At 50.9% G+C, this 23,174-nt stretch overlaps 1 protein-coding gene across 1 annotated transcript in view; it reads right to left on the bottom strand.

Moving 5' to 3' along the window:
- LOC144174611 (uncharacterized) overlaps positions 1 to 23,174 on the bottom strand; it is an 83,817-nt gene that overhangs the window by 47,222 nt on the left and 13,421 nt on the right. Inside the window, exons 2-3 of the mRNA XM_077703388.1 lie at positions 10,157 to 10,325; positions 5,608 to 5,741 (exon numbers count right to left, since the gene is read on the bottom strand). Of these exons, the coding sequence (XP_077559514.1) occupies positions 5,608 to 5,741; positions 10,157 to 10,325 (303 nt within the window). The remainder of the gene's footprint in view (positions 1 to 5,607; positions 5,742 to 10,156; positions 10,326 to 23,174) is intronic.

The raw sequence follows: 23,174 nt of genomic DNA, 5'->3' as shown, positions 1-23,174 counted from the left end.
GGGCGAGACCGATGATTCGGAGGTTCGGCTTCGGGTTTCGGGTTCGGCTTTGGGTTTCGGAGGTTCGGCTGAGGAGTAGTGCCTCCCAGGATGCTACGTTTCGGTGCGGTTTCTTGTACGAAGGACACGTCCACATTATGTGGACGAGGTCCGCTCGACCCTTACATTTCTTACATCTTGGATCGACGACTTTGGGATGCCACTTACTATATAGGACTGGGTTCTGGAAAACTCCCGCCTGCAAACGTGTCCAGTAAATCTCCTTTTTTCTACTTAGCTGCGGATCCGCAGGAGATAGTATCTTCCTCTCCAGTCTATAATATTGCGTAAATTCACTGTAGTCACTCGGCCCTTCGTTCGCCGTCATTTGGGAAGGAGGTTCAGCATGCAAGGCTGAGGCCAACGACTGGACATCAGCAGCGGCGGCGTTGGCGGCGGTCGCCCGGACTGTAGGACCTCGGGCGGTCGCATGTGCTTTCTCATTCCCAATGAGTCCCCGATGAGCTGGTGATCACACTAAAGTTACCTCTTCGGTTGTAAAGTTTATGTTTGCGAGGATACTCCAAGCGGCGCTGGAGATCCTCCCTCGGTCGAAATTTCTGATGGCCGATTTAGAGTCGCTCACTATCGTTCTAATTTCCGGCCGGGTCATTGCTAAGGCAATGGCTACCTCCTCGGCCTCCGTCGTGTCCCTACTCAGTAACGTGCAACACGAGACTGGGACCCCGCTTTCAGTAACCGCTACTGCTGCGTAAGCGGTTTTACTCTGATATGCCGCTGCGTCGGTGTAAAGGACGTCCGTCTGTCCACCGTATCTGGTTTGCAGGGTTTTGGCTCTGCTCTTTCGTCTAACTTCGTGATACGTGGAATGCATGTTTCTGGGCATGGGTGTTACCTTAATTTTCTCCCTGATCGACTTTGGTATTTCGCGTGTATCTTTGGCTAGTTCACTGGTCTGGTATCCCAGACGTTCGAGTATTTTGCGACCCGTCCTGCTGCCCAACAGTCTCTGCTGTTGCGATGCATTTGCCGCCTCTATGAGTTCATTTAAAGTGTTCGATACGCACAAACTAAGAATATTGGCCGTTGACGTGTTCGGGGGAAGACCTAGCGCACATTTGATTCTCTTTCTTATTATTATGTTCAACTTATTCTCGGATTTTGTCAGCCTCATGTAGGGGGCTACGAAAAGGATCCTACTGATACCGAAGGCCTGAAACACCCTGAGGAGGTTTGGCTCCTTCTTCCCCCATGCTTGTTTGAGATGCGTTCCATCATTTTGCAAACATGTGCCACCGCATTTTCTAGTCGACGTATGGTCTCCGTGTTTCTGCCGGTGTCCTGGACATAAAGCCCCAGTACTCTTATCTTGTCCCTCGCGGGGATTTGCTGTCCTCCTACTTTAAGTCTTATGTTGTGGCTGTTCCTGCTCACTTTCCGCTTGTACTGGGGACGAGGAACAGTGCCTCGGATTTTTCGGCCGAGCACTTGAGTCCCAAAGTTTCTAGGTAGTTTTCAATTTCATCTATGGCTTGCTGTAGTATATCTTCAATGCGCCCGTCACTACCACGGTTGATCCACAGAGTGAGATCGTCCGCGTAGATGGTGTATCTCAGATCTATCTTATCGAGCCTCTCGGATAGTCCTATCATGGCTACGTTAAACAATGTCGGAAATAGGACCGACCCTTGAGGCGTGCCCCAGTTACCTATATGTTCCGGAGGGAGGCACTATATATATGTTAGCCGTACAATTTGAAAGGAAATCCCTGACATAGTTGTATGTTTTGGTCCCCACGTTTAGGGCACTCAGGTGGCGCAGGACGGCCGAATGTCTGACGTTGTCGAAAGCTTTGGCTACATCGAGGCGGCCAACAATGACTCTCGTACTGTCAATTATATCCTCCTTGATTTGTAGCATTACATCACAGACCGAAAGGTTCGCCCTGAAAGCTATCATGGAGTCTGGGTACATCCCCTCGTCTTCTAGATACCTACCAAGTCTGGTTTGAATTACATGTTCCATTAACTTGCCAACACACGATGTGATGGAGATCGCTCTTAGATTCTCTAAACCTAGTTTCTTGTCGGGTTTCGGGATGAGTGAGCCGTTTTCCATTCCGGTGGAAGCTCGCCCCTGTCCCAACATCTCTGCATATAGCCGTTTAGTTCACGGATGGATTCGTCAATCTTATTGCTGACTCTGTCCGATCCAGCGGCCGTTTTGGTCTTGAGGCGATTTATCTCGGCTCTAACCTCCGCGATCGTGATCGGGGCGTCGAGAATCTCGTTCACTGCACCCGAGTAGTCGGGAAGACTTTCTCGGGAGGACGGCCCCAAGTATCTGCTCCGGATTTCGTCTAACAACTCTTTAGTGGTCCCGTCGAATTTATAAGTTAGGGTTTGTAGTTTCTGTCGCGCTTCGGACTTAGTCATGCTTGGGTCAAGGAGATACCTAAGTATCTTCCACGTTTTCGCGTTCCCCATTCCCACGTTCATCTGATCGCATATGTTCCCCCAGTTTATTCGAGTCAATTCCAAGCAGTATTCCTCGATTGCCTTATTTAGGGAGCAATCTTTTTGCGCAGATTTCTGTCCCACCTCTTACTTTTAAGTTGCCCTTCCAGTTCCTTTTTCTCCACAGGCTGACGAGATGACTGTCAATCGTTTCTGTGTTTTCGTCTGTTTCTAGCTCATCCGTTGCCGCTTGTGCGGCATCCAATATCTTTCTACTCCACGCGGCGATGTCGCTTATTGGTTCGCCCACCGATGCACGTGCGTTGCGGAAATTTTCCCAGTTAGTGATTTTATGTTTGCGTTTCTTCGGAACCGGAGGACCATTGCTCACAACTATCTCTGATTTTGTGGTCGCTGCCCAGGTCTTCCCCCGTGTTACGCCACTCGGCCTCGACTTCCCCGTGCGTGAGGGTAAGATCTGGTGTCGTGTCCACTGACACACTGTTGCCCTGCCGAGTGGGGTTCGTGGGATCGGTGATGAGCAGCAGGTCGTGTCGCTGAATCTCTTCGTTCAGTATCCTGCCCTTGACCAAGGTTTGCCTATAACGGTAACCCCACGCCGCATGCGGAGCATTAAAGTCTCCCACAACTAGCAAGGGAGCACCATTAGCAAGCCTTTTGACTCTAAGGAACAGGTCTCCAAAGTCACATTTCCTTTGTTTGGGCGAACTGTATACGTTCAGTACGAATAAGCTCTTGTCGGTACGGTTTCGCGGAATGACTTCAATTAACGAGTGATCTATCTGGGTGTTCCCAGTATCGTGCTGCATGGTCGTTACGTTTCTTCGAACAAAAGTGGTTACCCAAGTGTCGTTTCCGGCACCCGGGTATGCTTTGTATCCTGCCAATTTAGAATTTTTCCCACATTCTTGTATCGCATGTATTTCCGGACGATCTCCGCCGTTGTCCAGGAAAGTTTGTAAGACCGCACGTTCGCTGCCGTATCCCCTACTATTCCACTGCCAGACTAAGAGATGAGGGTGTGGCCTACGATCCATCGAGTCCACCTGCATCGACTCTCGGTCTACTGGCCCCGATTCCTTGGCGGACTTAATTTCTTCTATCGGTTGCTGCATGGCCTTTAGTTTCTTCGTTGGAAATTTATGTTGCTCTCTTAATTCCCTAATCAGTTCCTTCTGAGATCTATTCTGCTCCTGTAGCTCGTTTGTGATTACTGCGTTTGCATCCTGGGTGACCCCACTTCCCCAGCCTACCTTTGGTGTGCTGTGCTTCGGCGTCTCACGGGCACCAACACTGGCACTGTACAGGTTCGTTGTATTGTTCGGTGTTTCTTTCCTCAACGATGGTAGTCGAGGAAACGAGACCGATCTGTTTCTCGACTTGCTGCGCTTCCGGGATTTGCTTCCTCCACGGTCCCAGCTTTGGTCTTGACTTTTGCGCTGCGTGTTCTTGCTGGTTGAAGGCCCATTGCCTTGCCGTTGTTTTCCGTTCTCTTCTTGCTTTCTTGTCTCCTCGTCGAGCTTACGCTCCCATTGCCTCTTAATTAAGTACGGGATGCGATAGAGAGCTTTGCACCTTCTGTCCCCTGTTTCGTGATCCTTTCCGCACAGTTGACATTTTGGCTTGCAGTCGTGTTCGCCGGTTGGGGATGGCGGGCTTCCACATTTTCTACATTTCTCAGAAAATTCGTTGTTACATACAGACGTCGGAGCGATAGCCCACTTGTCCGCACTTGAAGCAGACTTCATGTTTCTTGCGATAGAGGAAGCTTTGTATGGGCGATTCCAGAATTCGCACCCACTTCGGGACCCAGGAGACGCCGAAGGTGATAATCACCGACTCCGATGTACCCATCCTACGAACTCCGAGAACGGGCGGGTTTGTTGAATGAGAGAGGCCGACCTCCAATTCCTCTTCGGTGATGCGTCGGTCAATGCCGTGCAACACGCCTCTACCGCAGTCTTCTGGGGCGGCCATGTAGGTTGTAACTTCGTACACTTTACTTCCGAACTGTAACTTCTTCAGTGCGAGTACTTTAAGGGCGTCTTCTTTCTTCGGCGCGCTGTACGTGATGGTACCTTGTATCTTGTTCAGTACGACTTGATCCTCTTCTTTTCCTCTTTCCCAGTGTACGTTGGCGGCGAGTCTAATCTCCAACATAGACGAGGGAAAGCTTTGTCAGCTCTAATCCTTCCTTGGGTCTCAGAATTACCTTGTGGTCCGTGTGGGGTAGTCGTGGTAGTCGCGAGGCGATAGGCCTTCCTGCCAGCTGCTTGCCAGCCTGCAGAGCTTTATTTTCTCCGGCGGGTGACCCCTTGACCTTTTTCTCGAGTTCAAAGGCTGCTGCCGTGCAGATGTCATTGGTGGTTTGTTTCTCCCTTCGACCTTGGTCTTGTAATTCCGTAACTTTCTTGATCACTTTCGTGATCCAGCTGGATTCCTTAAGTTCCGACGGATCAATATCCGTGCCTTCGACCGTCACTTCAATCACCATTTTCGTCGGCCACGCGTGGGCCGCCGTCGGGAAACGAGAAACAACCGACGGCAGCGGTAGCCCGGGCCGCCCAGCAGCTAAGCCTAAGCTAGGCGAGGCCTAGCGAGGCGCTCGGCGTGGTCGATCGGTAAAGCGTCCAGAAAAGTCTTAAATGTCCACTCACAGGTTCAAAATTGGTGCCCATGGGGTCCGTAGATGTTCCAACAGAAGCACACACCACTTTCAAACCAAAAAATTGCTTTGTTCCGCCAGAGAAAAGAACATTTTGCGGAGCCGACGTGATGCGCGTCCGCTCCCGCTGGCCCCCTAGCGGAGTCCCCTGATAGTGAACAGGTTTTCGTAATTCTTGCGGGAGGAGATTGTTGAGCCAATAGACTTTACTCAAAAATACATTCCGAGTAGTCGATGGTTAGTGCTGCAGGGCCCCTATAATGATGGGATTAAAATTTTACTCATTTTTCTAGAGAAACAACAACCTGTGATTGCATGAACCATGATTGGAGAACTGAAATTCTGAAACATTTTTTTTTGAGTGGTAGAGCAACAAACAAATGGCCGCATGCCACGTGAATTGGTTGTGACAAAAGGCCGGGCCATCGTGCAAATTCCCGACAGTTAAGAACAGATTCTGCATACCTGCATGGTGCCGCCACCGCAATCTTTTTTCATACCCTGTGTAGTCATGACCGTTCCGGGAGCCAGTTTGCCTGCTATATAGGCGCCTGCGTAGACGTCCATGAATTTGTTGCTGCTATCTCCCGTGATTTTCACTGACACAGAAAACGAAAAGAACAACAAAGAACCGTCACACAGTGACATCTTGTCCGGCTATCAGACATGCAGAGCACGAATAAGAGCTTCCTGAATAGCCGTATTATTTTTCATTCTTAACGGTCTTTAGCGAATGCAGGCGACGATTCATGCCACAGCACCATCTGCTACATGGACACACAAGCATGATGCATGTACAGGTAAACCTTGACGTAACGATGTTGACAGGTAGAAACGAAGCCAAATGCTAGACATCAGTTAAGGTGAACTCACCCATCATGGATTTATTTCAGAGTGAAAAACTGCGTGAGTTGTGCCTGCTGCTTTCTCACAAACTTAGGCACTGCACGGCGCTTCAAAGAAGGAAGGTCAATCACCCGCGCAATTCAAGTGTCACTTTACCGCATTCAAGATGCGAGGGTGCTAGCTGGGGTGGTACTATACCAGGCGGAAACATCCTTACCAGCAAGACTGCATTAAAAATTGCCCGCTTTTCTTGAAGACGCAACTTCTCGTCGTTTTCTGGCAGCAGCACACCGACGAACTGATACCACAGATAGACTGGAGATGCACGACTACACGCCGACAGGACCGTCTATCACCTCAGTATTAAGTCTGGAATTGAAGCCGCACTCACGCGTCCATGGAAACGCACGGTAGTTTGCGGTGCGGGCAAAAAAAAAAAAAATGTGAAGGGTAGTTACTCTTGCTAGCTGGTGTGGTGTCACGCTACACAAGCAAAACCAGAAGTGACTGCTACGTTATAGCTACGTTACCCACTTTGTTCATCATCATCATCATCACCATGGCGAATTTCGTGTTTAGGAGATTCCAGAATGTTTTCATTGCTGCTGGCTCTTTACGGTAGTGCGAGTATTCGCTAAATTAGTTCATTTCTCCGGTAGATTTTTGAGTGAAAGTGTAAAAAGCAATGAGTGATCAGCTTGCTGACTTTTTTACACCAAGGTTAACCGCCGCGACGTTTCGTTACACCGAGGTCGCGAACACATGTACTTCAATGGGGGTGGCAATGGGGAACCGAAAAACTTGGTTAAATCCATGAATTCGCTACACAAAATTTCGTTACATCCAGGTTTAACTGTATGAGTTGTCTACAGCGCATGTGCCTACAACATGCATGCACCCCGAGCCAGAATTTGCGGATGTGCTTTGGCAATGCTACTCCTCCCTTCAGCCTTCGCTGTGGCCGACACTACTGAAGCCTGCACTGCAGTGTTGTCAAAGCAGGCAGCGCATTTGACCAGCCTACTCATGATAGAAAACCACGTGGCAATCTCCAGTTCTGCACTGAAACCGAGAAAGAGCTCGGCCACAAACGCTATTCAGCTCTTGTGTTCCATATTCAGATGCCACGCTCACCGACTTAGCAGTCCGTATACCTCTGCTTGAGATTGCCCTCTGAACAAGGCGCAGCGGTCACGATGCTTTTTTTTAAAAAATTTCACCACTCATCTTGGAAATTTTGCTTTGTCTACACACACACACACAAAAAAAAAATGAAATTCCACCCGAAGTCGGCGTGTCGCTGTCGCCGCACTCAATTTTAAACACGTGCATACCTCAGTCGATTCCACCCAGACCCTCTATCATAATCGCTCAGCTTCATTGGTAGCTAAGGTTGAGTATGGAAACATTAAAAGCCTCAGAGCCCCGTCGGCAGAGCACTTTACTGCCTCACACGCCACTAAAAAGTGCGCAGCAGGCCTGGGTGGCACGGCAACACCGACGCATCGTCCTACACGGCATCAGCAGATAACACTCACCACAGGCCTTCGTGATTTCAAGTGGCCATTTGAGGCAAGCAGGAAAAAGCAGCACATGTATACGGATGACACCGACCCACCGCTAACCCAGCAAACCACGAAAGTCCAATGTCATTTAAAGACATCCACGTGATGTGCATACAATGTTTCACCCAAGATCATCTGCTTGTGGGCATCCATGCGATGTCGCTGCCGGCGTGTTATAACATCATTAGGCGATGTCGCTAGGATGGCCCCAAACTTACATTTTTCCTTATATCGAGAATTCGCATTCGTAGCGGTGTACATATAGGGGCCCCGGCCAGACCAAAAGTGTGTCTTAGTTCAACTCTTCCCCCATCCCAGTCTTCTGTGAAGTTTCGAAACATTTTCTGGCCTGTTTCTAATTAATACGTCAAATGAGGAGTGCGTGGTTATTTGATTTTGAATTCAAATCAAATATATTTCGCGTTGGTGTTTGATTCAGGAATTCAATTCAATATTTTAAGCTGCTTTATTCCGGTGTATGAACAGATTCATGAATGCAAATCGAGTGCTTGTTACCAGGCGTGATTATTCAATTTTTTTAAATCTTGATGGATAATTGGCGCACAGCAAATATTCAGAGGGGCCCGTTTGGGTTGTCTCCTTGGTCTGCTAGTTGCATATCAATAAAGTGACCGGCTCGGCCCCCGCTGGAACCGTGCCTTTAAGAATCGGCAAGGTGTGCTGACTTTAAGCTTCATTTGCAGTATGCAGTTAAAGGTGGGTAGTGACCACTGGGCGCAGCCTAGCTGACTTTAGCAGCTCGTTCTACCAGTTAGGAAATGGACTGGAGGTCAGAGCCGCCCAACGCCCCCTCCCATTGATGAGGGGTAAGGGGTTTGGGGGGCATGCCCACATATTGTGCACGATGTCACCTCCACATAGGGGTGATGGGTATTGATCAGGATATATACGATGAAGGTATTTGCGACACGGAAGGGCGTCAGTTCGAAGGTGCCGACACCAGCGTTCTTAAAAGTATAGGAAGTGAGGGGTGGGCTACAGGGGGTACTTCTGGTAAAGGCGGCGTAGTGTGCGGTGCACGTAATAGGGTGTGCAAGCGGTAAGGATTGATCTCCGTGGTTAGGGGTAACAGAAGGGCTTGCTCAGGAACTAAGATCTCGAGCTGCTGTGTCGGCCGCCTCAATACCTACTAAGCCGGTGCGGGCAGGTGTCCACATGAGCTCCAAGGGGTTTGTGGAAACAGTCCATATATCTGTAATAACAAGCTCATTGCGTGCAACGTGAGCACCAGGACGAGGGTGCGATTCCCGGCTGCGGCGGCCGCTTTTCTGATGGAGGCGAAAAGCAAAAACGCCCGTGTGTACGAGATTTCGGCGCTCGTTAAAGATCCCCAGGTGGTCAAAATTAATCCGTAGCCCTCCACTACGGCACGCGTCATCACGTGCGTTGCGTCGGCGCGTAAAACCCTACAATAAATAAATAATTATTAAGTAAATAAATAAATAAATAGCGCGAATGACGCACGCGATGATGAGCGTCCCGGCCACATTAGCGACATAACTTTTCTGACCTCGAATGTCTTATTTCCCCCCACCTCACCCGTATTTTTATCATCATTATCATCGTCGTCGTCGTCGAAACATTTTTCATATCCTTTCCGAACGAGGGCAACCGATTAAAGCCTGCCGATCAATCGGGTAAAAACCTTTTAATCGACACCCAGCCCTAATATTTTACAATGTTTAAGCCGCGAATTATGTATATTTCAAAAAGCGCACGGAGAGCGAAAGTTCCACCTTACATTTATTTTACATTTGCGCGTCCCTTGCTGCCTCCACGTGTTTGGGAAAAGTGCTTAGACAAGCTTCACCAATCCCGTTTCACCACGCGTTCGCAATTTGTGATGTCACATAGTGCGAAAAAGTGTGTGGGGAGTGACCGGTTTTCGCACTTGTAGCGAAAAACACGGGGGGACGACAGACACCCACAGTCGCTATTTATTATAACTTCAGCAAACACACACAGGGGTTTAGTCAGCTATGAAACGATGATGAGAAGCCCTGCCAATGGAAACGCAACCTGCAGAAGTGTTTAAAGCTTACTGCAACCATGCATGCGGGCTTATCAGCAAGCCAAGAATGCCGGGAGTGCGCAGTGGGCTCTCCCAATCGCGTAGGTCCCAATAGAGAAGCATCGCAGATGTTGAGTCCTGCAGGCGTCCTACAGGCCAGAGCACACAGCGGAGGAAGCTGCGTGCTCTGGCTATTCATTAAGCTTGTGCAGTCGACCTCTACGATTCATCTTCCGCAAACATTGAAAGGAGAGAAAGCTTGTAGAAGTTGTAAAAAAAAATTATTGTCATGAAGCAGACAAAGATCAAAGAACAAACATTTTCCAATGTGCTGTAGTGTTCTATTGAGCTTATTTTAGTCGTATGGTGCCCACACTGAAGTAGGGGTTTATAAGTTAGTGATAACATGGTTCCCTGCTTATAAGAGAAATCTCAAACTGCTCCCCGGTACGTGCCTCTTAAAAAAGGGTTCAACTGTAATTACAACCCACTCCGGCAGAAACGAAATTTTGGGTTGTAGGTTTTAAAAAAGGCTTTTCGGAAATGATCCGAAAGCTTCGTCCATACTCACCGGTATACATTGTTTTGTCAGCAGAATCCTGCTTAGCATCGATCGTGAGAGTATATGTCGTGGGAACGAGATCAGTACCGCCGATGGTTCCATCGTTGCAATTGAAGTTTACGTCGCACAGCGCTCCTTGGAGAGCTAGCAGGAGCACCATCCCCAAATGCAATGCCTCCTGCACAAAAACATTCTCGTTAGGTCCGTGCATCCGTTTTCGAAACTCGGTGCAAAACCAACAGATCAGGTGGACTATGATCGTGGTGGACAGCGGAAAACACTGGTACAGCGTTGTTAGAATGTGCACGCGCGGCGTGGGTGAGCGGGTGCGCATGACAGTGCGCGCATGCGTGTGTTCACACGCCACATCTTCGGGCAGAAAAATTGCTAATGTGGTGCTTTTGGGTGTCGTGATTGTGGTAATCGTGCACAACAATTGAGAGCCGGCTCATTAGCCTCGTATACAAATCGGGTGGCAGCGCGCCTTGGCTGCAATTTCCAGAGGAGTAGGTTTCTGAGGCATATAACACGGTTCTTAAAGGGACCCATGCAGAAAAGCCTTTTGTAAAAGTTACAAAAGGCCTTTATTGTCGCGTAGTACCAATACAGCGATGCAATGCCGTTGGAATTATTGATCTACATTCACTATTAGCTGCGCCAGAAGCAATTAAGTGCTCCTCTCCCCCCTTGCCGATCGATTCCTTCTCCCTCTCTGCTTCTTTCAAAACAGCTGGAAACACTGGGAATAGCCATGTGACATCGCGACGCTCGACTTCCGTTCTCCGCTAGCTACATTCCTGCGCCTAGGCACGCGTCAATCGCTGCAGACCCGCCTTTGCCTCGGGATCGCGCAGGAAGGAGGAAGAGCAACCGGAAGCCAATGGCACTGACGCAGCCGGCGACCGACGATCGGTCGAATCAGGGGGGCGCCTCGCCGTTGCGTCAGCCGCGGTCGACGTTGCGTCAGCCGCGGTCGGCTCGCTGCGGCGGCGCGCTCATCGGCTGAGAAAGGCGATCTTCGAAAATTGTTTACAAATTATCCGTACAACGTATGGGGGTCACACTTGGCTCAAAAATTCCCCGTTATGTGTTCTACCACCTGAATGCATTTGATTGCCACCTCCACAAAGCTTTTCTGGGCCCCTTTAATGACACGCACTACATACTCCCGGCTAATTTGATCAAACATGCAGTGTGAGCAAAAAAAAAACATTTTGTGGTATTCGTTGTGGTATTCGTTGAAGTTAGAGAAGCTCAGAGTAAAATATGCTTTGAGATGTGGTTGAGGGCAATGGATCAACGAATGTGGGCAGCTAAGGTTTTTAGGTACCTATTGGCGGTGAGCGCGAACACAGGCGGCGCTGCGAAGCGCGCCTCCGTGACGTCAGCTTAGGGATTCTCGCATTTGTCGTCTGCTTTACTCAGGCTCGCTCTCCCTGCTGTTTCTTTGCGCTCGGTCAACGTCTGATGCTTGTCCGCGCCAGAATTGGCGTGTGGGTAACTTTTTATCATAATAATAGGCTTAGAATCGCATACACTAACTCATTGTGTCAATTAAAGTATAGTTTTGGATACCGCTACGGGAGAAACATTGCTGGAGCCACCCCATTCCTTGCGAAGCCGGTCCTGAGCGGAGCGCGAAGAGTCGGAGCTAGGCGTCAGCTTCTCAAGTAAGCATTCGAAAGAAAGGCACAATCAGCTGCTAATAACCGACAACAGCGAAAATGGAAGACCAAAACAAATTCTAGGCCTTCAGTGCTGTTGGCTTTGGCAGAATGCATTACGATTCCCGGTAATCATATCTAAGGTAAAACAGTTTTTGTAACCTTGCCGAACGCTCGAACGTGTTTTGTCTCATCACTTTACGTTGTTAAGGCATGAAAATTTGCCCGCATGCATTATAGACTGCAAAAATTGTAGGTTGAGTTCCAAATAACCCAGTGTGTATATACGCGCGTGCTGATTCTATAGCAGGCATCTAACCAGTATGGAGGTTTATTGAGCAAAACGAGTCACGTCTTCGTTAAATTTATAGTAACACATATATGTTTGTTAAGACCTGGAGGGATATTTCGGAACATTTTGCACAGCCATATCTTCCCGATATTCGGATATGCGTTATAGGAACACTGCACTCAAGAAGAGGAGGAGGAGGAGGAAGGGGAGGAGGAAGGGGAGGAGGGGAAAACTTTATTTAACAATTAAATCGATCTGATTAGTGGGACGGGTCCTCAGTCCAGAACAAGAGAGTAAGAGTAATTTTCTTCAAATCATAGAACGCCATCCCGAGTAGAATAGGATTTGTTCTTCGCGCCTGGAAGGGTTGAAAAGCAATAAAGAGCTACTTGGAATTCTTCGGTTTCGATTGCAGGTATACTATTTATTACGTTAGTTAGCGAGTATATCATGCCTTCAACACTGTAATCATGTCACCATTGTTCGAGTTGAGCGTCAGTTCGTTATGATAACGATATAATTACGACAGAAATTCGGAGCACAAAAGCCGCCTTCGAGTACTGTGGACCACGTCGTTTAGGGCGCGTTCGCGGGGGCGTAGCACAAACCTTCTCATTGTATTTTCATGTGAATAAACAAATCACGTTGCGGATATGCACCTTCTTGCACGCAGCCGTAATGAAAGCCAATTTTTGAAGACCCGCCGCGGTGGCTCAGTGGCTAAGGCGTTGCGCTGCTGAGCACGAGGTCGCGGGTTCGATTCCCGGCCGCGGCGGCCGCTTTTCTGATGGAGGCGAAAAGCAAAAACGCCCGTGTGTACGAGATTTCGGCGCACGTTAAAGATCCCCAGGTGGTCAAAATTAATCCGGAGCCCTTCACTACGGCGCGCCTCCGCCTGCGTTGCGTCGGCGCGTTAAACCCCACAATCAATCAATCAATCAATTTGTGAAGTAGGGAATGTATGACATACAACATGAACGAAGTATCCACACGACCTTTGTGAGCCTCCCAAACATCCCGAAACCTCCTAATAAGAAGTTGGTGACGGCGCAGAAAAATTAATGCGTTGGGAAGAAAAAAAGCAAGAAACATTAATCTGATACAAGACAACAACGAAAGAAACAGAAGAAAGCCGCTTTATTTCCTGCTGTGCGATGAGCGTGTAGAGGCCGCTGCTTGGTACGTAGTATTAGACTGTTGAGTCTTCATAGGAGCATCTCAAAAATACTGCAGGGAAGCCTACGCATTTTGAATACTTATCGAGAAGCTCTGATCGGTGATCCTCGCGAATAAGCACGAAAGGACGAGTTACACACGATCTTCTGACCGATATTCTGAAGAAAGATGTTCTCTATCTCTTCGTGTGTTGCAAACTTGTGGGGGATACAGCTTCAAATTATTCAGATGCGTCAGAAGCTGGCAAAATAACTTAGTCGCTAGAAATACGCTTTTTAACGCACTACAGCAACGAAGCTGGTGATTTCTAGCCCAGGCACTGTTGCCCCTCACAAGCGGAGTGTAGCAGACGACAGCGGCGCGAGTCCCTAAGCCGACGTCAGAGCCAGGGGGCGCCACTCAAACATCTCACCGCCAATACTTGAAAAGCGTGGACACGCAGTGGTTAAGAAAGACTAGAAGGCTAACGATGAAATACGGAAAGAACAGTGGGGAATCCAAAACAGCCAAGGTAACCAAAAAAGAGGCAAGGCAGATTGAAACGAATAAATGGAGGGAAAAAATGGAAGCTAAAACGTCGTTAGAGATGTACAGGGCTGAGAAGATGAACATCAGAAAGGAAAATTTCTACGATAATTCCCAGGGCAGTGCTTTGCTTTTTGAGGCTAGAGCAGGTTGCTTGCGAACTAAGAAAAATGATGGGGTATGTGTGGTCTGCGGAAAAGAAAAACTATGCGGCACATAGTGTTAGAATGTGAGGGTATCCATCCAAATCTACATGAGGGGAATATTGGGCTTTCAGAAGCCCTAGGATTTAAGGGTATCAGAGAGGAAGTTAACTTCAAGGCTGTAGAGGGGACAAAAAGAAGATTAGAATGCTGGTGGACGAAAAGCAGAGAGGGGAATATTGCCTAGGACAGTTACCACCTGTAACAGGGAAAATAAAGTATTTCGGGCCTAATAAGCCCTAGTGCCTGCCCTAAGCAGCGCTAGTATTAAACCAAGAGTGTAAAACATGGTTATATTAGTCCTTTTTGGTAAGATGACATGTCAATCACCCCGCTTCAAAGGGGAAACCAATAGGAATCATCATCATCATCATCGTATAGCAAGCCGAGTTCCCGTTCATGGGCACTCACGTTTATATGGAATGCAGCAATTTCCCAGGATCTGTGTTGTTAGAGGTATAGCAGAGTGGAATAACGTGCCCGGTACATGATCTGCGCACTTGCGCATGGGCACAGCCCGTTCCGTAGCCTCTGCGCACGCGCAGTTGCCCCGGTGGCTACGGCAACAAAGCCCACTCTGTATACGAGAAGAAAATTTGGTTTTGCCGAACTTCTGCGCGAAGGAGGCTATGCTATGCTTGCGCGGAGCTGTGGAAGAGTGCCGTCGATGTTGACATCCTCAAGGGTTTTGTAGTGCCTGGTGAGGTAGTGAGGGTTTTGTAGTGCCTGGTGAGGTAGTGAGGGTTTTGTAGTGTCTGGTGAGGTAGTGAGGGTTTTGTAGTGTCTGGTGTGGTAGTGAGGGTTTTGTAGTGTCTGGTGTGGTAGTGAGGGTTTTGTAGTGTCTGGTGTGGTAGTGAGAGTTTTGTAGTGCCTGGTGAGGTAGTGAGGGTTTTGTAGTGCCTGGTGAGGTAGTGAGGGTTTTGTAGTGTCCGGTGTGGTAGTGAGAGTTTTGTAGTGCCTGGTGAGGTAGTGAGAGTTTTGTAGTGCCTGGTGAGGTAGTGAGGGTTTTGTAGTGCCTGGTGAGGTAGCGATTGTTTTGTAGTGTTTGGTGAGGTAGTGAGGGTTTTGTAGTGTCTGGTGTGGTAGTTTTGTAGTGCCTGGTGAGGTAGTGAGGGTTTTGTAGTGTCTGGTGAGGTAGCGATTGTTTTGTAGTGTTTGGTGAGGTAGTGAGGGTTGTGTGGTAGTGAGGGTTTTGTAGTGTCTGGTGTGGTAGTGAGGGTTTTGTAGTGCCTGGTGAGATAGGGTTTTGTAGTGCCTAATGAGGTAGGGTTTTGTAGTGCCTGGTGAGGTAGTGAGGATTTTGTAGTGCCTGGTGAGGTAGTGAGGGTTTTGTAGTGCCTACGCTGCTACACGGTGAGCGCTTTCGGAAGCCAAGGTCGTTGCACTGGAAAAGCCTCTCACACGATTCGGTATACATGGGCGAGGAACGCCAGCAGTCGAGGAAGGGGGCTGTAATGAACGACAGGAAGGAAGTCCGAGGGAGAGGGCCTCCACCTGCAGGTCCTTTAGGGGTGTTGCCCAGCAAGCTGTGCTTTGAGCGAGGCGTCCAGAGCCCTTGCGGCATTCCCATAAAAGGCTAGTGGCGACCCTGCTGTGGCCGTGGTATGCTGGAGTGTGCTCTGGGAGAAGAGCCGGAGGCAGGTGCTGAGGAAAAGGGAGGAGCTTTGCCAAAGAAACGTCCGAGCCAATGTCCACTCGCGTCCAGCGGATGTAGGGGGCCGTGGCGGAATGGCCCGGCGATCGGGCACGGTTCTCGGATAACGTCGCGCCATGATTTGCCCACTTTTCCCATTTCAAAGAAAACGGAAGATGGTGGCAACAACCCGGTTGTTTCATTCAGCCAGTGGAGACAGTCATGACAGCAGCCATGAATGTCAGCAGCGGGAATAGAATCGCACGTCCGAACTATGCTCGCCTAGTCGATGTGTGGCCAGTTGAGTTTAGCGTACTATACAACTGTGGCGTCCACTGTGCCCGCAGCCACCGTCCAGTTTGACACTTGCGGCAACCTGTTAATCTCAGGGACGACCTGGGGGGAGCCCAGCTGCCTCTCGTGATGGAGGTGTTCTTTCAGGCAAGAACTTTGCTCTTGGTACGACGAAAGCGTGCCCCACTGGCCCGGAAGTGCCCGTCTATGACAGTCTGGGCGGATCTGGGGCCAGTCAGATAATCCGCGTAGGCAAAAAACAGCAGTGCGTCGCTCCCGGCTCTTCCGGCAGTGGGAAGCGAGCTATTTGAGTATACTTGGCCTGCCGCTGAAGCTGAGGCTCAACGACGAGGAAGCAGAGGGCGGGACCCTGCTGGACTCCACACTGAATCCTGAAGTCAAGCGATACGCGCCCATTGACCACAACGGCCGACCGCAGCTGGCTGCATACACAACGCACGCAGCATGCTCACGAACCCGTTCCCACCGGTGACGCTGTGATGACGTCACATATCCGTCCGCCTTCGCGGGCCCCCTTTGCAAAATGGTTAAATCGTTGGCGGAAAAGCAGCAAGCCACTCTGGCAACACTGTGCACCCGCTGCGCCGCCATTAGAAAGGAAGCGAAAAGGCTGCGAGCACAGAGTTTCTATGGAGTAGCTACCGTCCACCGTCCACGTAATTGCATACGGGTCCCGCAAGTGGTGTTTCCCACTGCAGGATGGGAAAATAACTTTGCCGCCCTTCCTTCGATAGAAGAGCGGTCGACCACTGAAAGGTCCTACGAGTACGAGCGATCATACGTCAGCGTGGAGTCCTACGTTACGCCATCGTCAGTGTTGACAAACAGCAGAAAGCAAAGGTAGGATTTGTTGCTAATAAAGAATAGCCTTAGCGCTGCCTCCTTGTTTTGTTGTCGAGTTTTAATTGTGTTTAATCGATGCGCCCTTGCCCCGTGGTAGCGGCGGCTGGCCGCTATGAACGGGCTATGAAGGGTCCGCCTCTGCTGAGCGCTCACTTTGCGTATGTGCAAACTTTCAAAACTATTTCGCGAAAATGACCAAAGCATGCATAATGAAACTGATTTTGATGTCTCTGCTAGAGGTCATGTTTGCCTTTCACCGCCTCTGTACTTGCGGCGCTTATTTTTTCCGTCGGTGAATGCGGTGCTAATGCGGGAGCGATAGGTCGCACGCGTGCGTCAGCAGCGAGCAGAGGCGCAGTCGACCTTGAGAGGAACTCAGAGGAACGAACAAACACAGAAGAAATAGGAGAAAAGAAGGGCACGTCTCGACTCGCCCCAGACGAGCCGTTGTGCAGCGGGGTAGATAAGCGGAAGCGATTTGACCAGCGTTAATCTTGGAAAGGTAGCGCAAACCACCACTTTAGGAGAGAAATGACTCGCGAAGCCGTGGGCGAAAACGTGCAACCGCAACGGCGTTGCTACGACCTGCTTCCTTTCTAATGGCGTCGTCGCGTTCACCACCAGTGTTACAACCGCTGAATTCTCAGTGTTGTCCGCCTTTTTGCAAAGGGTCTATACCGCGCAATCGGGAATCCATTCCCACTGAACGTGTGGACGTGGCGGCGCGTCCACACGTCCGGAGCGACTAGCAGACGACAGCGCGGAGGAAGCCAGGCACGCATCCAGGCACCCTCTAGATCGCCAAAAGCGCCCACAAAGGCAATGGCACGCTTCTCCGGCGCCCGCAGTTGTCACTTCCACATACGTCGACCACGCCGCGTCGGAAAAGCCGCCCTCGAACCTGGTACAACCTAAAACCGCGCGGCCACAGTGCCAAAAACAGGGTCCATTCCCCGCGTCGGGCCGCTGCGGTCGAGCGCAAACATGCGGACGCATTTTTTCTCCAGGATCGCCGCCAGGGGGCGAGGAGTGCCGACGCATGTACACGTCGCTCCGCCTTTGGACTCCAAATTCGGCGATATTTTGACCCAAGAACTCATCATCACAAGATCCGGGAAGGTCACCCGACCATGTGGAACTAAAAATCACAGGTGGGCGACCATTTTTAGAGATTTCGTAAAGCTTTTTCGAACATCGACGGGAGCCGCCACGCTAACCCTAACCTCGCTTTCGGCCACGCCGGAGCGGGGCCGGGCGCGGCCCGACATCGGCGGGTCCCCTTATCGGAGCGGCGCCAGGACAACGCCCACTCAGGAAGATGGCCACGGCTATGCGTGTGGAAGTAGACGGCGTGGAGATTGATCCACAAACATGCACAAGATCGAATGGATGGAGGACGGCAGCAGAAAGAATCAAGAAGACGGACGGCGACGCGGTAGGCCTACCGCCGGCGCCCGGCAACAACAGCGAGCGCGCCAAGGCCACGCCTTGCCGCCCGCCCATTAACAAAGGCAAGCTGTTGAAGAGAGCACGGATGCCGGAGCTCCCGCGCGGCGATATGAAGATAATCGTGCGGCCGCGTGGAGGACTCCGGGTCGGCGACGTGGCTCGAGTAGAGCTGTGCAGGGCTCTGACGGCGGCGGCGCAGATCGCAGCAGAAGATTCAAGAGAAGACGTGGTGTGTCCGAACAGCCACCAGAACATCCTTGTAATCAGCACACCAAGACGGGATAATGCGGACCGCTACACATCGGTGGAACGAATTGACGTCCGCGGAACTACGCACGAAGTCTGCGCCTACGAGGCGGCCCCCCACGGCACGGTGAAGGGGGTCATTCGGGACATTCCACTAGAAGATACCACCCAGGATATCCAAGAACAGGTCGTTCAAGACTACAACCCGACGGCACTCCAGGCCAACCGCATCGGTAGGTCTCGGTCTGTGGTTATCGCTTTTGCGGGGCGAAAGGTGCCAAGATACATACGATATGGCAACCTTCTGATGGAGTGCACATTATACCGCAAACAAATCGAGGCCTGCCATGCGTGCGGCAGGCTGGGGCACCGTATGGATGTGTGCCCCGACCCCAAAAACAAGATCTGTAGGGGATGTGGAGTAGCCAGGCCGGCGGAAGACCACACCTGCGAACACAAGTGCGGACTGTGCGGCGGAAACCATCTCACAGCCGACCGAGTGTGTAAAGCTAAATACAAGACTCCTAACATCGTCCGTCAGAGAAGATGGCAACGAAGACATCAGGACCAGCAACAACGAGGACGCAACCGGGACTGTAGAGGTCCTGCAGGCGGACCCCAACGCAGCGGCAGATCAAGATCCAAGACCCCCGCTAGGAGCGCTGACGGTCGCCAGCGCAGCCGCTCCCGGTCAAAATATCGGCTGCGGGGCGGCGCAGGTGGCCGTCAAGGACGCTCCCGGTCAAAGTCAACGAAGGGCAGCAGCCGCCGATGGGAGACGGCGGAACGAGCGGAGCCAATCACGCTGAGCGTCTCGAGACGGCGGAACGGGCCCGGGAACGAGGAGGTGCCGAGCAGGACGGAGCGGTCGAGATGCCGAGGAGGACCCGGAGACCAACGCGGACCAGCCGACACGAAGGTGGGCCGGGCTAGCGGGTCTCCCAAAACTCGCACGTCCGATAATGAGTTTCCCCCCCTCACTTCCCCTACCACCCCCACCCAGACAACCCCCAAGGAAAATGCAGAAATCGTAGAACTAAAGCAAATTATTACTCGCCAAAATGCCCAAATACAAGAGCAGAACGCTCAAATTAGAAATCTTATGAACAAGATAGAGCAGCTGGTCGCCAAGTCAGGGCAGGCTACTACAAATGGTCAGGAAGGGACAGCAGCTGTAGCTGAAGGACCACGCAAAATACCGCGCAGGAGGTCACCCCCTCCGACTAACGACAAGACGCCAGAGCAGCCAGACCCGAAGCAGGAGGCAATGGAGGCCGAAGAAGCCCCAGCCAACAAGCAAATTGCACAACCGCCAATAGCCGCGGAACAAATGCAACTTACCCAAGGGGAGTCTGCGATCCTGACGGCGTTAAGACGGATAGAAGACCGCCTTAACACACTAGAAGCGAAACACGAAAGACAGGTATCGCGAGTTGCCGCGATTGAAGTTAGGATGAAATCCGCATCGCTGAAACGCGACCGGACGGAAAGGATTAAAGAGGCCATAGCAAAACGACGTGGCCGGCTCGATATGATCAACAAGGATGAAGCAGAAAATAAACAGGAACAGTAAGCGAGGGGGAACCAGGGAGCCCACAGCGATATATCAATGGAATTGCAGAGGCATCCGAAACAAAGATACGGAGCTTATGTTATATATGAACACACTAGAAAATCAACCTGCCATCATAGCACTACAGGAAACAAACGGAAGACCGAAAATCCCGGGGTATGTTACATACACCGACCCCACAGGAATGGGCACTGCAATCCTCGTAGAGAATCGCGTGGCGGCAACCCAACACGTCACGGCTCAGGCAGGATGTGAGCACACACTCATCGAAGTACATGCAAGAGAAATTGGAAGCAAAAGTAACGTATTCATAATGAGCGTTTACTGCAGACCGTCTCAGAAGCAATATGATTTCGACCGCGTTGTGCAAGAGGCGAAAAGGTTGGCGGGGACCAGGCCGCTCCTGATCCTCGGCGACTTCAACGCCCCGCACACGCTATGGGGGTATAAATTTCAATCAAAGAGAGGCAAAGCTCTCGTCAAAACAATGGAGGACCAAGATGTGGCCCTATTGAACGAACCAGGGATTCCAACGCGAAGAGGGAACAGCGTAGCAAGAGACACTACACCCGACCTGTCCTGGCTGAGTGGGTCGCTCGACGTCACATGGAAGTGCGACGACGAAGACCTGGGATCAGACCACAGCATCATCACCATCACGATACGGGGACCCAACTTCCGAGCCAAATTAGGAAAAGTACGAATCACTGATTGGGACTAGATGCGAAAATACACCCAGCAAGAGGATGTCGAGGAGGAACCCGACGACGGAATAGCAGAAGGACAGTCATACAAGGAGTGGGCCGACAAACAGAAGCAGGCACTTGAGAAGTTCACGCAAACAATCACGACGACAACGCAGACGCCTTTTGTCGACACCAGACTCATTCGCATGTGGGCAGCCCGACACTCGTTAACCAAAAGGTGGAAGCGGCAGAAGCGCAACAGAAAGCTAGCCCGCCGCATAGCCCTACTAAACACGCAAATATCCGAATATGCAGCAAAGCTTAGCAAAGAAAATTGGCTGAAACTATGCGACAGTCTTCAAGGCCATCTCGCAGTGGGGAAGACATGGAGGCTGTTAAGATACCTCATCGACCCTACAGGAAGTAAAACAGCAACCAACCGTACGTTGACGAAGGTGGCAAACACGTACGATGGTGATGGCAGCAGACTACTCAAGGCTTTAGCAGACAAATATCTCCAAACGGAAAAAGTACAGTACCCAACCCCGGAGGGATATGAAGGACCCGAAAATGAAGACCTGGACAGGCCATTCACCATCTCGGAGCTCTGGCTAGCTATCGACGAGAGCAATAAGAAGACCGCCCCAGGAAAGGACGCTATAACATACAAACTCCTGACCAACATGAGCGGTAAGACGGCGCAGACTCTCCTAGAGCATATTAACAACGCATGGGAGAGCTCGCAGCTACCGCCGGAATGGAAGGAAGCGGAAGTCCGCTTTATCCCCAAGCCCGGCAAGGCCCCTTCCATAGAAAACATGCGCCCAATCTCGCTCACCTCTTGCGTTGGAAAAGTGATGGAGAGGATGGTTCTGCGCAGACTACAAGCCCACTTGGAGGAAACGGGACAAATGCCTGGAACCATGTTCGGCTTTCGGAAGCACTTTTCCACGCAAGATGTCATGCTCCAACTACAGGAATTGGTCATCAAGAAGGCTACCCGAAACAGCCCAAGGGCAATCCTAGCCCTCGACCTGAAAGGGGCATTCGACAACGTCACCCACGCCAGCATACTTACAAACCTGAACAAGACGAGGTGCGGACAACGGGCCTTCGGTTATGTCAATAACTTTCTCGCCGCAAGAACGGCTAGCATCGCGGTTGGCAGCGAAAGGTCGGACCCTATTAAGCTTGGGGAGCGGGGCACCCCGCAAGGGGCAGTTCTATCACCCCTGCTCTTTAATTTGACGCTCCTACCGTTGCCCCGCATGTTTGAGCAGATAGAAGGCATAGGACATGCCTTCTATGCAGACGACATCACGATATGGACTGAGCGAGCCGGATCGGATGGGTGGATTGAAGAAACCCTCCAGCTGGCAGCGTCCACAGTCCACGACTATGCCAAGTCATGCGGGCTGAGCTGTGCACCACAGAAGTCTGAGCTCCTGGTGGTCCTGCCAGGAAAACGCAAAAAGACCCCGCCACCAACCATTTCAGTCACAATAGATGGTACGGTGATCAAACCAACAGAGCAATGCCGGATCCTCGGTCTCCTCCTGCAAAACAACGGCAAGGCGCATGCTGCAGTAGGCAAAATTAAGAACAGCGCAGACAAAATTCTATCCATGCTCCGTCGGGTGGCTAACAGGAACAGAGGCCTGGAGGAGGACGACGCCATCCGACTGGTACAAGCCTTCATAATCTCGAGAATTACATATTCGGTCCCCTACCTCAGTCTCACTAAAACGCAGAAGAATACTATAGACACGATTATCCGCAAGGCAACGAAACAGGCCCTAGGCATACCTATTTATTCGTCAACCAACCCGATGACTAATGACAACTTCAACGCCTAAAACGCACACGGCAATTCTCAAACGCACTCTTCAATTGACACGCGTCGATTTCTGACAAGCGCCGCCGTGCATACTCAAGCAAGTCGTAAACAAAAGCCATATTTGATGGTCGGGAGCACGGCGCGTTGCATTCGCTACAGTGGACCCGTTTGATTACTTGGTTTGCGCATGCGCAGAGCTGCTGCACTGGGACTGCCCTCAGGCCACGTTGCAAACATAATTTAGTGGAAGAATAGACACGGCCGGACTGGAGCAGCGGCGAGCGCGCACTTTCATACGGCCTGCGCACCCAAGAAGGAACCAATACAGCAGATTCTTTACAGTGGGGGCGCTTCGAACCAACCCTCTGCCCTTCCAACCCGCCTTTCTGTTAGTCGAATGCACTTTATAAGCGACCCCAAACCATCCACCGCCGGCGTCGGAGGCGGCGTCGGCGGCGTCCGCAGTGCTCTTTAATGAAGAAACAGCATCCGGCGCCAGGTTTCGATCCGAGGACTTTGCGGGCCGCAGCCCGACGCTCTACCGAATAAGCCACGGACGCGACGCTGATATTGTCAGTAACGCGC

Source organism: Haemaphysalis longicornis, unplaced genomic scaffold, assembly GCF_048455015.1.
Source record: "Haemaphysalis longicornis isolate Haplotype H1 unplaced genomic scaffold, Haemaphysalis longicornis Haplotype H1 scaffold_3, whole genome shotgun sequence".
Classification (NCBI taxonomy): Eukaryota; Metazoa; Arthropoda; class Arachnida; order Ixodida; family Ixodidae; genus Haemaphysalis; species Haemaphysalis longicornis.
This window is presented reverse-complemented; position numbering and strand designations above follow the sequence as displayed.